This window comes from Hipposideros armiger, unplaced genomic scaffold, assembly GCF_001890085.2.
Source record: "Hipposideros armiger isolate ML-2016 unplaced genomic scaffold, ASM189008v1 scaffold_78, whole genome shotgun sequence".
Classification (NCBI taxonomy): Eukaryota; Metazoa; Chordata; class Mammalia; order Chiroptera; family Hipposideridae; genus Hipposideros; species Hipposideros armiger.
This window is the reverse complement of record NW_017731428.1, coordinates 142,882-157,908: the sequence shown is the minus strand read 5'-3', so window position 1 is coordinate 157,908 and position 15,027 is coordinate 142,882. Positions and strand designations below refer to the sequence as shown.

At 41.3% G+C, this 15,027-nt stretch overlaps 1 protein-coding gene across 1 annotated transcript in view; it reads right to left on the bottom strand.

The window, feature by feature from the left end:
* Positions 1–132: 132 nt before the first annotated feature.
* The window catches only part of CYRIB (CYFIP related Rac1 interactor B), an 84,363-nt gene continuing 69,468 nt past the window's right edge, over positions 133–15,027 (bottom strand). Inside the window, exons 5-11 of the mRNA XM_019643428.1 lie at positions 12,491–12,655; positions 11,371–11,448; positions 9,259–9,375; positions 8,164–8,243; positions 6,868–6,994; positions 4,968–5,038; positions 133–871 (exon numbers count right to left, since the gene is read on the bottom strand). Of these exons, the coding sequence (XP_019498973.1) occupies positions 808–871; positions 4,968–5,038; positions 6,868–6,994; positions 8,164–8,243; positions 9,259–9,375; positions 11,371–11,448; positions 12,491–12,655 (702 nt within the window). The 3' untranslated portion in view covers positions 133–807. The remainder of the gene's footprint in view (positions 872–4,967; positions 5,039–6,867; positions 6,995–8,163; positions 8,244–9,258; positions 9,376–11,370; positions 11,449–12,490; positions 12,656–15,027) is intronic.

The window sequence follows — 15,027 nt, the reverse complement described above, 5'->3', positions numbered from 1 at the left end:
AAAAAAAAAAAAAAAAGACCCAGCTCTGACCTAAAGCAAGGGAAAATTATGTGTGCATGTGCATTCCATGAAAATATCCACAAGAAAAGCTTCAGGAGCCTGAAACCAAAACATCAGTAAACCAAGCCACACTTAGAAAAATGAAAGCTGATTTTTATTTTATCCACAGCCATTCTTTAAACATGAACATGCATACGTAATACTCTACGCACACATCACAGTTTTTAACGTTAGTTAATAAAGGTTAAACACACAACATACATCCTTACAAAAAAGTCAAAATGCAAACTTAAAACTTTAAACAAAAGTCTTACTAATTTAAAAAAAGTTTGTGTTGGGTACCATTTGTACAACACAGTTAATTTAAACCTTTTCATTTTGGCTGCACATGAAAAAAGCGGCAGTAGAAAATAAAGTCATTGAGGGTTTTTAAATAGCAGAAGAGGCAGTTTCGCCATGCAGGAGAAGCAATATTAAATATTAGTTTTCAAAAAAAATCCACATTTAAAAATATTTAGTTCAAGTCACAGAATTTTTCTCAGTAGAGATCCCAATGCAATGCATAATTAGCTGCCTTAGATGGCCTGTTTGAAAGGACAATATCCTTTCAGAGTTGAACTTTACTGATTTTGGCACAGAAAAGAAGTCTTAAGAACAAGAACATGATTAAAAAAGAGGGGAGAGGAACAGAGGACAGAAATAAAAAGCAAGAGTAAATGAGATAGTAATTTGCAATCACTAAAAACGGTGTCCTCAGTCACTGCAGAACATGGCTCCTGCCTCCAGCAGGCGCTCATCCCGGAAGTGCTATTGCAGCATGGACTTAATTTGCTTGGAGGTAGTCTCATCATTCAAATGTTTTGTTGTGTACCTAAAAGTGAAAAACACCAATTTGGGGGAATTAAAAAAAAAACTGAAACCATTATCTGATCAGATTCTATATTGTGATAAGCTGAGATCTCTCACAAAATTATGCCTTTTCATTCCAGTTTAAACCCTGCTGGGTTCTGCTAGCTGATCCTCCCTACCACCTTTTAAACGGAATAGCCAATAGCTGTTTAACTTAAAACTACCTTGCTGAAACAATGTGATTAAATTCTAAACTAAACAATTGGCCCTTAACTTCTCACTCAGCGAAAAGTATTGTTGTTCTATCTCAGGGAGGGACAAATTGTCGTGTTTGGGCCAAATCCAACCCACCACACACTTTTTTATGGCCTGTGAGCTAAGCATATTGCTACATTTTTAAATGGTTGCAGGAAAAAGCAAAAGAATAATACTTCTTGTTAATGTGGAAATTGTATGAAATTTGAATTTCAGGTTTCCCGGGACACAGCCATACTGATTCATTTACATAGGCTCTATGGTTACTTCTCGCTACTATGGGACTGCGACAGTGTGAGTGGCTGTGACAGACACTATGCGGCCCACAAAAGCCTAAAATGTTGCTCACTCTCGGGCCCTTTATAAACAAGTTTGCTGCCCGCTGTTCTATTTACTGTCTTTGGGACAGTCTGTCACATCCCCAAAATGTTTCAATTCTCTAGGAGCATTATTTCCAGGTAGATGTGCTTGGCTATAAGCATGTAAATACAAATTAAGAATTTTATGAGGAGATGCACCATAGGATTCCTTTAATGGCAGAAATTCAACAAGCAAGTCTGCTATGTGTCAGGCCCAGTTCCAGGGGCTTACAAGGTAGCAGGGGGAGAAAGACAATCATATACTCTTACACAGCAAAGGAGGGGGCGAGATTGGGCCTTAGACGGGGAAAGGCCAGAGCACATGGGGCACGCTGCAGACCATCATGGTGAGGAGTTCGGAGATTATTCTACGGGAAACAAAAGCCAGTGGAGGGTATGAAGCAGGGGGCTGGTGTGTGATTTCCTTTATGGTTTGAAAGGATTCCTGGCTGCTGAGGGAGAGCTGTAGGGAGCAGGAGCAGTGGGGACCGACCAGGGGGCTGAACGGGCACCAGGTGCCCAGGGCTTGGACATGTTAGGACTAATGGAAACAGGTGCTTGAATGTGGGATCTGTGTTGGAGAGAATTCAGACAGAACTTAATGTGGGATCAGTTAATCTGTCTTACAAGAATTTCACATACACAGTCGTCTTTAAGGAATGTATGCTTACTAAGTAGCTAATATACTCTCTACAATTTTACTTAGAAGTCACTTCCAAATTGTTCTATTACCACACTCTTATCAAGAAAAGGCCACTAACATCCAGTGTATGTGAAAATAATGTATGAACAGGTATGTTATGATTTCACTTTGTACACAAAACAAAGTCCTTTTCCAAGCGTATATGACTTGTCTACTGAAGCAAAGCAACTCTCGTCTACCTTTCCTCTTAAATTTAATGAAGGTAATTACCTAGCACTGCACCTCAACTCCCAGCCCTAGCTTTCTTTCTCTTATGATCAAAGGCATTTGGTTCCATTTCGCCACCTGTAAAATGCAGGCATGCATTGTTGCTTTCTCTTAATCACATACTCTAAGTTGCAGGTACTATATAATTACTACAGCAAAGCATCCAAAATAAGCGACATATCTATGCATGCAATTATATCCCCTTTTAAAATTTTTTGGTTAACTGTTGGCTCTGAGGAAAACGATCTGAGGAAAAAGGAGTGAACATCTCCAGTACACTGGCTATTTCCTTAAAAAGAAAATAATTGCGCACAAGTGTGTTCCGTTTTGGAGAGGTGACAATAACCATGAACAGTTCATACACTTCGGGCATTACAAACTGAGTGAAGCCTATCAGGGGCTACGCTGATTCAGTTTGAAGAGTGTTCCTCAAAGTACAAGCGTTGTCTCCTCCACATCAGCTACGGTGTTTATGTATAAAATGAGGTGCCTGATCCCCACCCCAGACCTAATGAAGAGGCTGTGGAGGTGGTAACCTGGGAATCTGCGTGTTTCGTACCATCCAGAAGAAGCCACAGCGCTCTGACGTTGAATCACAGAGCAGACCTAAGGCTCAGGGACCCAGCATCAAGCATACGGGATTTTAAGAGTGAAATCCCGAATTTGCAAGTAGATTCTGACATTTCTGAGCTCTATGATCTTCTGGTCTCTCAAGAGCTGAAGGTGAGTCTTTGTACAGTGGAGATGCTGCCAACATCCCATACCCACCAACTACCTCACAGAGCCATGGTCCAGATTCAATGAAGTCATATATATGAAACTGCACTGTAAATTTACAGTGATACAAAAATGTTACGTATTGATCACAAAAGTTCCCAGGTGAAAAAATAAGAGCCAGGCACAGAGTATGCTCATTATGAATAAAACCAATTCAGGAGTTATCTCTGCAACAAACTCCTATTTTCTAATTTCCATCATGTATTTGAAAAGAAAACTTAACGTTGGCAGGCGGCTCTGCCTCAGTGGTGCCTCCCTCCCCTTCGCCCTCAACACAGGCTGCAGTGGGGCGACTTCAGTCCCCTCTTTCCCTCACGGCCACCGCCTTTCTTTGCACTAATTCTGATGTGAAAGAGACCAACCACCTTTAATCTCTGAAAGAGAAAAGGAAACTCTGGGTTTCTTAATTACTGCTTGAGGCACAGTCCCTTCGAGGTAAATACTAAAACCTCCTAGATGTTAGTCACCTCTTACTTTTTCAAAAAGGATTTCTTTCTGTCACTTGCTAGCTTTGCAGTGTCATTGTCAGAAAGAAAGGGACCTGGGAGAAACCCAGACTGGTAGGGACTTGGGGAGTCTTCTCAGAGGCATCAAGTAGGAAAGGTTCACAATTCCACAAATACTGGTAAAACCAACGAAAAACCTCCAGAGAAAAAGTTTCAAAAGCTTCAGGTTTTTGGCAGGCTTGTGGTTGACGGGCTTTGACACTGTAAGGATTTCTCTTGTTCGATCACGTTCCCTAATCACTGTGACGGTCATTTAGAACAGACCTGCCTCACTGCTTACAGAATTCCTCCCGTACTCGTCATGAAATTATTTGATGGTTCCGCTCAGCTAAAATGAGACAGTCTGCATTTTGCTTTAGGACGTACCAGGGTGACTAAGCATTCCAGAGAAATAACGATGTTAAGCTTACAAAACATATGGGGAATATAATGCTGAACTGGAAATCACTTTATTCCATTATATGAACTACAATGCACTGCAGTGAAAACGGCAAAGATGGCCTGTGGCCTCAGAAAAGTCTCTAAATATATAAATAGTTTTATATCCATAGAACTTTTGTGCTTAGACACAAAAAAATCAAGTAACAAGAAAATCATCTTTTATGTTAGAGAAATTACACTACCAATGAAATCTCTGTAGTCAAGATGTTATCAGGTGCTGAGATTTTCATTTAAAAATAGTCCAGTATTTTTAGGAGCTTCATTAACTCAATCAAGAAGGTCCAAGATGAGAAAAGGCATCAAATAATGACTGCCTTATTTCTATGATAAGAAATACACAAAAATAATAGACATCTGTATTTGAGAAATGTATTATAATCACACTATATTAAAAGAAAAGAGCCAGTTATAAAACAGTTTGCATGGCATTGTTTTGTAAAAAGATAACTATTATATAGAGCTATGACTATATACAAGTGTAAAGAAAAAACTCTGGAAGGATATTTTACCAATATGTTAATAGTGGCTTATTTCAAAATAGTGATATTTCACAATTTCTTTAAATTTTTCTGTTTTCCAAATTTTATTTACAATTAGCATATACTATTTTCATTAAAAAATAAAAAATAAGCGACCCTGGCTTTAAGATGGGCATAAAGTGAAAGCCAAATTAGCAAAGAAGTGAAGTTGCTATTCTCACTTGCACATGCGCTTTATTATACAAACACTGTAACCAATACTTGAAAGCAAAATGGGACCTTCACATTTCTGACTTGAACTTGTACACTCAAATCCTTTCTGCTATTGCATGGTGAAGCACCCTCTTACACGTTATCTTTTCAAACCGCACGCATGTGGACATATACACACCTGAGAGCATTGAGAAGACCTTCTACACTATTAGGAGGCTGGTCCTTAAGAACTTTGATACAACCTTTCATCTAAAGATAAAAGGAAACAGAAAAGGTGAAACATCTGCTTTTGCATCTAACATTCACTTTCGAAACAGTCATATTTAAACTAGCACAACTATAGAACTCATGAGAAGTTACACACCCGAAACATAATTATTCTTAGAACAGGAAAAAAAATCTACCCGAGTGTTATTATTTTCAGTTTGTCAGTCAAGCAAAACTTTTCAAGAATCAAATCAGTCACATGAAAGCACTCCCACGCTAGTGAGGAAACTCAGGGCCAGCTAAAGGAAGACTTCCTGGAAAGAGTGCTGAGCAGGATGGAACAGACATGCTGTCAAGGAAAAGAGGAGCTTTCCAGGTAGACAAATGCCATGACAAAAGTAATAAAGTGTATCACACGTAGAGGACAGAAGTTTGCGGAGCTGAGATGACTCGCACAGGGGCGTTTACAGGAGGCCGTGAAAGCCGGAGGGTTCACTGACTGATGGGGTGGCCGCACTGGCTCGTTCTGAATGACTCAATGAAGACGACACAGACGCGAGACGAGCCTGATGACTGTGAAAAGCCACAGCACAGTAGAAATCCACAGGCTCTGGAAGCCATGGAGGAAAGCATTCAAAACCGCGCTCTGCCACTCATTAGCAGTTGTATTACTTCATCTCCCTAAACTTTCGTTTCTCTATTCATACAGGAGCGATAACGCCGACATATTAGGAGTATTTTCAGAGTTAAATGAGAAACAAATGTGAAATTCCTGGGACACAATAATCACTCCGTAAATATTAACTCATCTCTATGTACAGTGGCTGAATATGAACCAAGGCAGGGACTGGCTAGCAATCAGTAATCTAGATAGGAAATATTAAGAGCCTGAACTAGCGGTGAGAGAGAAACTGGAGGAAAATTCACACCAACACGGTTAGAATTATGAGAGCCAGATGTGACAGGGTGAAGAAAGACCTGACGGCATAGAAACCCAGGCTAGAGTCACAAATTATGATGATTGGGGGGAGGAGGGAAAATAGGTAGTCTTCGGGCTGGCAGAGTGGTGCATTGGTTAAGGGTTGGCTTGGGACACCAGCTCTGAGCAGCAGGGCCCTAGTTCGGATCCCACATGAAGACCAGTGATGCTGCGCTCTACAGCTAACATGATGAACAGCTTGACCTGGAGCTGGGCTGCTGTGAGTCGCTGGTGACGGCGTAGGCTGCAGTGGGCTGTCGTAAGCTACTGTGAGTGGACAGCAGCCAGCAAGAGCGGCCGGCAGCTGGCATGAGCCGCCATCCAATGGCCAGTGAGCGACTGCCTCTCCCAGGAAGAGTGCAATGATAATACCAACTTGGACCAGTGAAGCGACGTCCTCCACAACTAGACTGAAGAACAAAACGACAGCAACTTGTCTGTTCCCCTTCCCCAATTCCCCAATAAAATCTTTAAAAAAACAAAATAGGTAGTCTTCAACTTTTTTCACTGGAGCACCTCTACTGACTTCTAATGTGCATCTGGAAATAAGTCTTTTGCTTGAAATTGCCTTTGGCCAAAGGGATAAAAGGATACGATACAAAATTTCTTACATCTGATGATTTCCATTGCCAAATGTGAACAAGCACCATTTATGGGTATGAGGTTACCCTATTAGGGATACTCTGGAAAGACAGTAAATAACCCTCAGTCATTCTACTCCGCCTGTACACAGGCTGTGAGAAATACTGCAAGCGAGTGGAGGAGGCCCAAATCCACCATCAGACTACAAAACTGAGTTCTGGGCCGAGTGCAGACTGCCGGCTCTTTAAATGAAAGCCTATGCTTTCCATTACAGACATTATTGGGAATCACACAAAACAAGGTAACTTACATCGATTTTTGAAGTTTTGGCAAATGCTCCCACTGGATGTACGTGGTCATAGAGTATTATGACGCCCACCATTACCCTCAAGCAGAATGACACTGTCTCTTCGTTTGTAAATCTGCTTCTGTATTCCCTGGAGGGTAGAAAGACATGGATGGATGAGGCACATCACAAACTAAAGAGCTGGCTCGACTCTCAGCTAAATGGAAAGATGCCCCCTGTTCATCTCTAAAAGGGGTACTAACATCGTGCCACCCCTCTTCTCTGCAACGCGATGCCCTGGCCAATGAGGCGGGTGGAGCAGTTAGCACATATATTCTGGTCTGTATGTGCCTTAGCACATTACCCCTCCTGCACAGCAGAGACCAATTTCACAGAAATCACCAATATGAGGAAAAAACTCGCTAGCTTAATAGAATAAGTATGCTGGCTATTTAGGGGCTAATTTCATCTCAACACATTACTGTATTACCAGGTTTAAATTTTTCTAAAATTCAATCATATTCTTCTCATTTGGGGAAAAGGAAAGAGAACTTGTGTCTGTACAGAAGGCAGAATGTGGCACAGCAGGAAGAATCCAGAACCAGGATGAAGACATCCATCCAGGCACATGAGCGGGGTCGGCCTCAGTGCATAAGTCCTGTCATTTCCCAGGACCTCACTCTCCTCAATGAGAAGGGGGGTGATGATGACGAATAGCTGCCCTCTTGCTCCCTAAGGTTTTGCAATAAGATGGCATATATAACAGTGCTTTGGAAACTAAAAAGTTCCACGAAAATTATCTCCTGAAACCACATGTCACTCAGGCACTCAGGAGGGGTTCTCTCTGCCTGTGATGGGAAAAGCCAGCCGGAAGACACTGTGGCACGCATCATAAATGGCTGACGAGAGGACAAACCCAAAGAGAAAGGGAAGGCTGGCAGGTGAACTGAGAGAAGGGACAGGGGGAAGAAGAACGCGAGCACTCTAGCGCAAGGCAAGGGTCCTTACTGAGAAAGGAGAGAGAAGCAAAACCCGAAGAACTTTAGAGCTCTTCTCCTATCCCTCCCCAAAGCAGCACCACAAAACCCCCATTCTAAAGACTCTAAGTTAGTCTGACTGGTCTGAGGCATCTGAAAAGCAACTGCACTTTACACTTAACCAGAAGTTACATTAAGCTGCCCAATTATTTTAATTTTGTTCGTATATTAAGATTGGATACTTGGGATATACTTAATTCCCACCTTCCGAATACGACCTAGTCATATCTGGATAAGCACTTCAAGAGAACAGTTAAAGAGAAAAAGACAAGCTGATACTCACGGTGTCTCCAGCATGACTCTGCACACACTAGCCATGGTGCTTAGACAATCTGTGGTATTTTCTATTGGTAAATTTTTATTCTGTAAAGGGTATGGAGAACACAAAAAGGAAAAGTGACCGTTATTACTTAAGTATAATTTAAAACCTAGCATAACATGAAAAATTATCAACTTTAAAACCTGGTTCCTACTTTTAACTTTGTGAAAAGTGCACTAGATGGCAGATCCTGTTCTGAGCTCGGGGCTACAGCTACGAGTGGACAGCCAGGACCCTGCCTCCCGAGGCACTGACGCTCTGGCAGGCGGGGTCGACCACAGCATGCAGACAGGGCCTCACAGGCCACGAGGCGTGCATTTGCCCCAAGGGTGATAGGAAGTCACTGGAAACATTTTAAGCAGAGGAAGGGAATGTGGTTTATGTTTTAAGAAGATTACTTGGCTGCTGTTTGGAAAAAGGACTACAATGAGGCAAGGGTGGAAGAAATAAGAACAGTGAAAACACGAATACAGTAATCCAGGTGAGAGGGTGGTGGGCTCATCTGGAGAGGTAGCGAGAGAGGGGATAAGTTTTCAGATTCAGCACCTATTTTGGAGGGAGAGCCAATAAGACTGTCTGATGGAGTGGATCTAGGGGGTAAGATAAAGAAAGGAATTTAGGATAGTAAGCATAAGTTGTTTTCTTGTACAGACACACTTCGGAGATATTGCAGGTTCAGTTCCAGACCACCGCAATAAAGTGAGTCATACTCTTTTGCTGGTGGAGGGCCTTGCCTTCAATTTATAGAAATGTAACCTCTGTGGAGCGCAGTCAAGTGAGGCATAAGAAAACGAGGCATGCCTGTCCAGCCGTACTATTATCTGGGATAGGAAAGGCAGTAGAAGGCAGGGCTGGGGAGAAGTGCCCAGACTCTGGTTTGCTCACAATACTACATCCAGAGGGAGCCTGCAAAGGGGGACATGTGCACCTTGGGCCCGGGGCGGGGCGGCACTCAGGGTAGGTCTGGGAGTCCACAGCTTAGCTGGTACTGCTGCACTCACGGAGGCTGCAGGCGGGCCAGAGATTACCATGCAGAGAAGGGTCCTGGGCAGAGCTTACCTCTGACACAAACTTGGTCGTGGCGTCGCTTAAGGTTTTCAGCATCGGGGTTGCCTCAGCATAAAACAAGGACATTCGATTTGCCAATTCATTATTTACTTCATTTTCTCCTTCTGCCTGTGTAGAAAATAAGAGCCCTTGCTATCAGTTCATAAATTATTAAATAGAATCTCATTATAAAAGGACCTAGGCAGAGTAGAGTGCCTATCTCATTAATGTTTGCTAAATTAATCTAATAAATACCCTTAAATTATATTTTAGGCCATCAAGTGCATATAATACTTAAATATTCTTTAAAAAACGAAAGTTTAAAAATGCTGTCAAGCAATATTAAAAATATATTTTATATAATGTTAGGCAATTAAATAAAATGCTGACGGGCTGCCTTCTGTGTACAGGGGTTGCTCTAAGTGCATGGAGGACAGAAGATGACTATGACACGGCACGCTGCCTCCATCAGCACCACACAGGGTCCACAGTAACAGGCTGAGAGGTGATGATGGGAAAGCGGTGTGACAAAAAGAATAAGTGAGACAGGAAGAAACTCAAATGGACTCAAACAAGAGTTAGGCTTTTGATGGGCAGGCACACTGGTATGACAACCAACCAGGGGGGAACAGCACGTTTTCAAATGACTTGGAAGAATATAACTCGGTATTAATTTAATGTATTCCGTGTCATAAGCAGCAGCAACTAGCGAAAGGCAAGGCTGGAAAGGAAGGTCAGGGTCAGGCTGCAGCGGGCCTTCACCACTGACTTACGTCCTTCTGTGTGTGACGGGGAAACATGTCAAGTGCCAGAAGAGAGGAATGACAAGTCCATTTTCTAAAGAAAGTTAGCTGATGACAATGGGCAGATTGCACCAAAAAGAAAAAGACTGTAAGTCAGAAAATGAGTTCTACTACTACAGAATTAGTGCCAAAAAGAGTGAGAATGAGGCTTTCCGTTGGGATAGGAGTTATCAGCAGATGAAAGGAGGAAGAGATCTGAGAGGTATTTCACTTGACAATTGGATTTACCTATAATTACTGAGGGTGAGAGACAGTACAAAGATAACTTTAATGTCTTTGGCCTTGAGTGAGGACAGGATGGCTGTAATAGAGGATTGGGTGTTTTGCTTTTATTTTATTTTACATGGTAGGTATGAAAAAGACAGATGATAAGGTCAGCCTCATAGCAGGAACTGGTCTATGTAAAACCAAACTGACGCAAGTAACAGATGCTTCATGGGAAAGAAATCTTTTCTGCAACCCAGGGCCTGTCTTAGAGCAACTGCTTCATAAAATATGCAATGGGGAAAAAAATGGTTTCCTTTGGTATCTTCTTCACCTCTTATCCCACTCACCACTCTTTACATATTTCTATAGTATTTCTTTATTAAATTATCTACTAGAGGCTGGGGCCAATCCTACTAGAAATTCCTCTACTTTTCACACAACATAGGTCTTCAAAATACCCAGAGAGCAAGATAATTTATTTTCTTCAGATTTCAGGTTCTACTTAAGGCATTTGACTCCTCGGAGAGTGAAAAGGGTACTAAACCGCGTAAGATGAGTCACGAGGCTCCTAAGCCTAAAGAAACCAGCAGGGACGCTGTGCCGGCCACGAGACGGGCAGAGACGCCCTCTCCCTGCCAGTTCAGGCACAGAGGCGCTGAAAGTCCACAGCCTCGCTCCCCCCTCCTGCCAACATCAGCACTTCTCTTAGCCCAGGCCAGTTTTCCTCCAAGATTCTTCCATTCTAAGAATAAGGGGACAAAATGCTTATAACCACTAATTCACAAAATTATTGTGCCATTAAAATGAGAATACACAGAAAAATTTGATAAGTATCAATGTCATATACACAAAAACTAATTTTACAAAAACTGATTTTACTGAAGTAGTCATAGGCATGTAAGGGATAAAGTGGGGGCGGGAAAAGGGAAATACCATATGGTTTGCTACATTCTTTTCGCTTTCTTCCTATAGCTGTGGTTGCCCATGGTTACTAAATTAATTACTAGCTTTAACTATATCAGAATGAATGAGTGAATGAACAAATAAAAAATAAACTGAACAAACTGAGAGATGAGTTATTATTACCATCCCCTAATTCAAAGCATTAACTTACTGGAACATTATTAATCCTCATACGACTCAATGTTCTTCTATAATAGCTGAAATCATTCTGTATGGCAGGATTTGTCATCTAAAAAAGACATTTATAAAAGAAAAAGGTATTATGTACTAAATGACAGTATAAAAATTAAATGAAAAATCGATTAAGTACAGTTTTAACTATGTAAGTGACATTCCCAATTTGTAATGCCATTTTAATAACTAAAACTGGTACCATCCAAGATGGCTTTCTGCACTTACATGATGTAACACTGTATGTACTCAGTCTTCACTGAACACGTACAACAATACAGACTATTTTTTAGTCTCTGTTGGTATGCTTCCCTTCTTCTTTGCAGTAGTTTCAGGTAATATACTAAAAGACTGTTTGCCTAAAAACAGTATTACCAAATAAACAAAAACCAAGAAGGAATTTGTAGGTATTTGTTTTGGAATTACAATAAAAGTATGCCTATATGGTCCACAGGGCAATCTTCAAACAGACTGAAATTTTATATACAAATCATTCGTGCTCAAAATGTCATAAAAGAGAACAGCTGTCTATGAGGGCACTCAAACAATGCTGCAGTTAGGAGTCCAGCTCTTCCATTTTTCTAGACAAGGTACCTGAGGCCCTGAAAAGTCCAAGGCGCTAGGCCTATCTCCTGACTGGTTATTGTGATGGGGCCAGTCATGGGATGCAGGTCTCCTGATAGGAAACCAGTGCTTGTTTCTTTTACTCGCCCTCCTTCTAACAATAGGAGGCAGGTAGGTATAAAGGTAGGTAGGTAGATGGGAGGTGTGACGGAGGAAATATTTGAACATTTTTATATAAAAGGGAGTAGAAATAAACTGGGGATAAGCAGAAAAGGAAAAAATATCATAAAAGGTCAATCTTGATGTTCTAGAAATATTTTTTAAATGAAGTTCAATGAAGACTGAATATTGGGTGATTTGCTATTTGCTCTGCATGTATAAAAGACCTGTCGACATTTTTACATTCAGTTTTCCATACTTGCTCAGCACCATCAGGCAACATTCAAACACATTTTAACAAGGTCTTCAGGCATTTCCCCCGAGTGCTCCATAAAAACTCATGATTTTCACAGTCAGGGCCAGCAGAAAAATCCTACCTTGAGTTCATCAAACCGGAGTGTGAAATGAAGGATTTCTGCAAATTGTTTAGCAAGAGCCTGCTCTCGCTCGAGATGCTGGGTGGGAGAATACGGGGTACTTGTCAAGGCTCCCAGAAGCCCTCTTAATGCTGCTTCTAAAGGACAAAGATTAAAATTAAAATGTTAAGCTGTTTGTATCTTCTTGACATTTGTTTCTTAAAAAGTGAGCAATTTATAAATGTTACGATTTCAATTGTCATAAAAGTAAGATCTCTTTAAAATCTAAATACAATCATTCAAACTGAATACTGTTTAATAGAACAAAAACCTTAAAGGGACTAATTCAATTTTGTAATTCTATAAACCCAAATTCAAAATAATGCCACACGTAATCTGAATTAAACACCAGGATCAAAGGGCAAGTTTTATATTATTTTCACCATTCGACACAGCATTGAATTTTACGAAACCGTGATTGTTACCTACAGCTCAGTAACTACTTCAAGGGCACTACATCCACACAGTCAAATCTATACACGGCTATGACTGAATTACCAACTTCTCATACTCTGAATACGCTGTTTACTTATAAATTCAAACTGCTTTCTTTCAGCTACTAAAGGAAACAAAATATCTGATTTAATAATTAGCTTTCTGAGTTTCTTAAGTACTTGGCATCTCAAGACCATAATATAAATATCCTAATTCATTACCTAAGTAAAATGGTCCCTTTGAAATAAGTGCTACTTTTGGAATGCCCGACTAATAAATACTGTGTTTAAAAATGGAAATACTGATATTTCACTTCAAAAAAATCATAGAAATCAAACTATTCAGTTATAGATTATGGAATCAGAAAACAATGATAGATTCTATTAAAAAAAAACAAGAGCTTACAGAATCAGATGGTGATCTGACATTAATGAATAAGTGTCAGGTTAATCAACAAATATTTCTTAATGATAATGAATTTATGCAATTCATCAAAAACACCAGCTCTACTATTTCGGAAGACCTAATTAGGAGCCCACATTCATACTGTGTGCTTAACCTGGTCTCTCACTTAACTTTCACCATTAACTAGGACATGAGTGATACAGAGGGATAAACTGAGTTTCAAAGAGGTTCCATGCCAAGGGCACAGCTGGTAAATGCCACGTGTTTCTGACTTCGCAGCCCTATTCGTTCCACCATAATAAACTGTTTCTCAAATAAAGCAACATTCTACCTAGCCTCCTGCAATCTTATAAAATATTAATCTGCTGATGACTACCAGTAGTACATCTCATGTGTCTACTATGTGCCAGGTACTGAGCTATACACTTCATGACATTGTCATCCACACAGTAACTCCAAATTGTAATTATCCCTTTTTAATAGGAAGTCAAACCAACATAATGACTGTCTTCTCTGTACCAGGTGCAAGGGAAACAGAGGTGAAGGTAGACATGCTCCTATGCCCACATGGAGCCTGATTACCGAGAGAAGAAACAGAAATTACTACAATTGTGATGTGTGCGAAGAAGGACACAGTACGATGGGGAAAGGTATAAAACTAGGGCCTCACCTAGTTAAAGGCTCAGGAAAAGGCCCCCCTGAGAAAGTGACATCTGGGCTGAAACTGGAGTGTCCACTAAGGATGAGGAACAGTCTGGGAACAGACAGGGCAGGGAGCCAGCTCCTGAGCTGGGAAGACCGTGCCCAGGCAGACAAACTCAAGGAGAGCACACAGGTGGAAGAGAGCACGGGGGCAGTGTGATCCAAGACTGAAACAATACGCATGCAATGTGTGGCACAGTACGTGTCCTGGCCTTGTCACCCTAATATCACTGGACAAACTATTTAAGCAGGGAAGTGACACCATCAGATCGGCGTTTAAATACTCCACTTCATCGGCAGTGTGGAAAAGGGACCATAGCACACGGGCGGTTTACAGAGGAGCGAGCACGGATGTGAAGGTCAATGAAGAGGGAAACATTTTTTTTGGCTATTTTGAAAAATAGTTTATTTCTCCCAAGATTCATTTCATGTGCCAGTGTTAATATAAGTGGAAAGCTTGTGCTTCTGCCTCTCGCCATGTAGGATTCTGATGAGAAAGGGGTGGGATGGGGAAAAAAAATAAGTGGAAAGCAAAGTTTCAGAGATACGAGAACAGGAAGAAAAAAAAATAAAGCAATACACCAACACTGTTACAAGAGTGTTCCCCCAAAATTTGCATTTCCTAGCTTTTATCGGGTCCCTGGCTTAATTCCAGCATGCAAAGCACTCTACCACTTCGGGAGGTGGGAGATGCCCACGCCCTGGGGTGGAATCAGGTCACCTGGCTGAGTTGCGACTGTGTCCATGAACAGCTGAAGCCCTAAGTGTCAGACCTATCACAAAAGGGGTAGAAGCTCAAGGTGAGAAGCTGCGTATTTACCTGCCTTTAAAGCAGCTAGGTCAGCCTCTCGCCTTGGGGGCCGGTGCTGATAGAAACAGTCCTACTGGCCTACCACGCCCAGTGTCAAGGGAGGAATCAGACAGAGAATCCCAGGTGGTGGTCCAAGTCTCTGCCT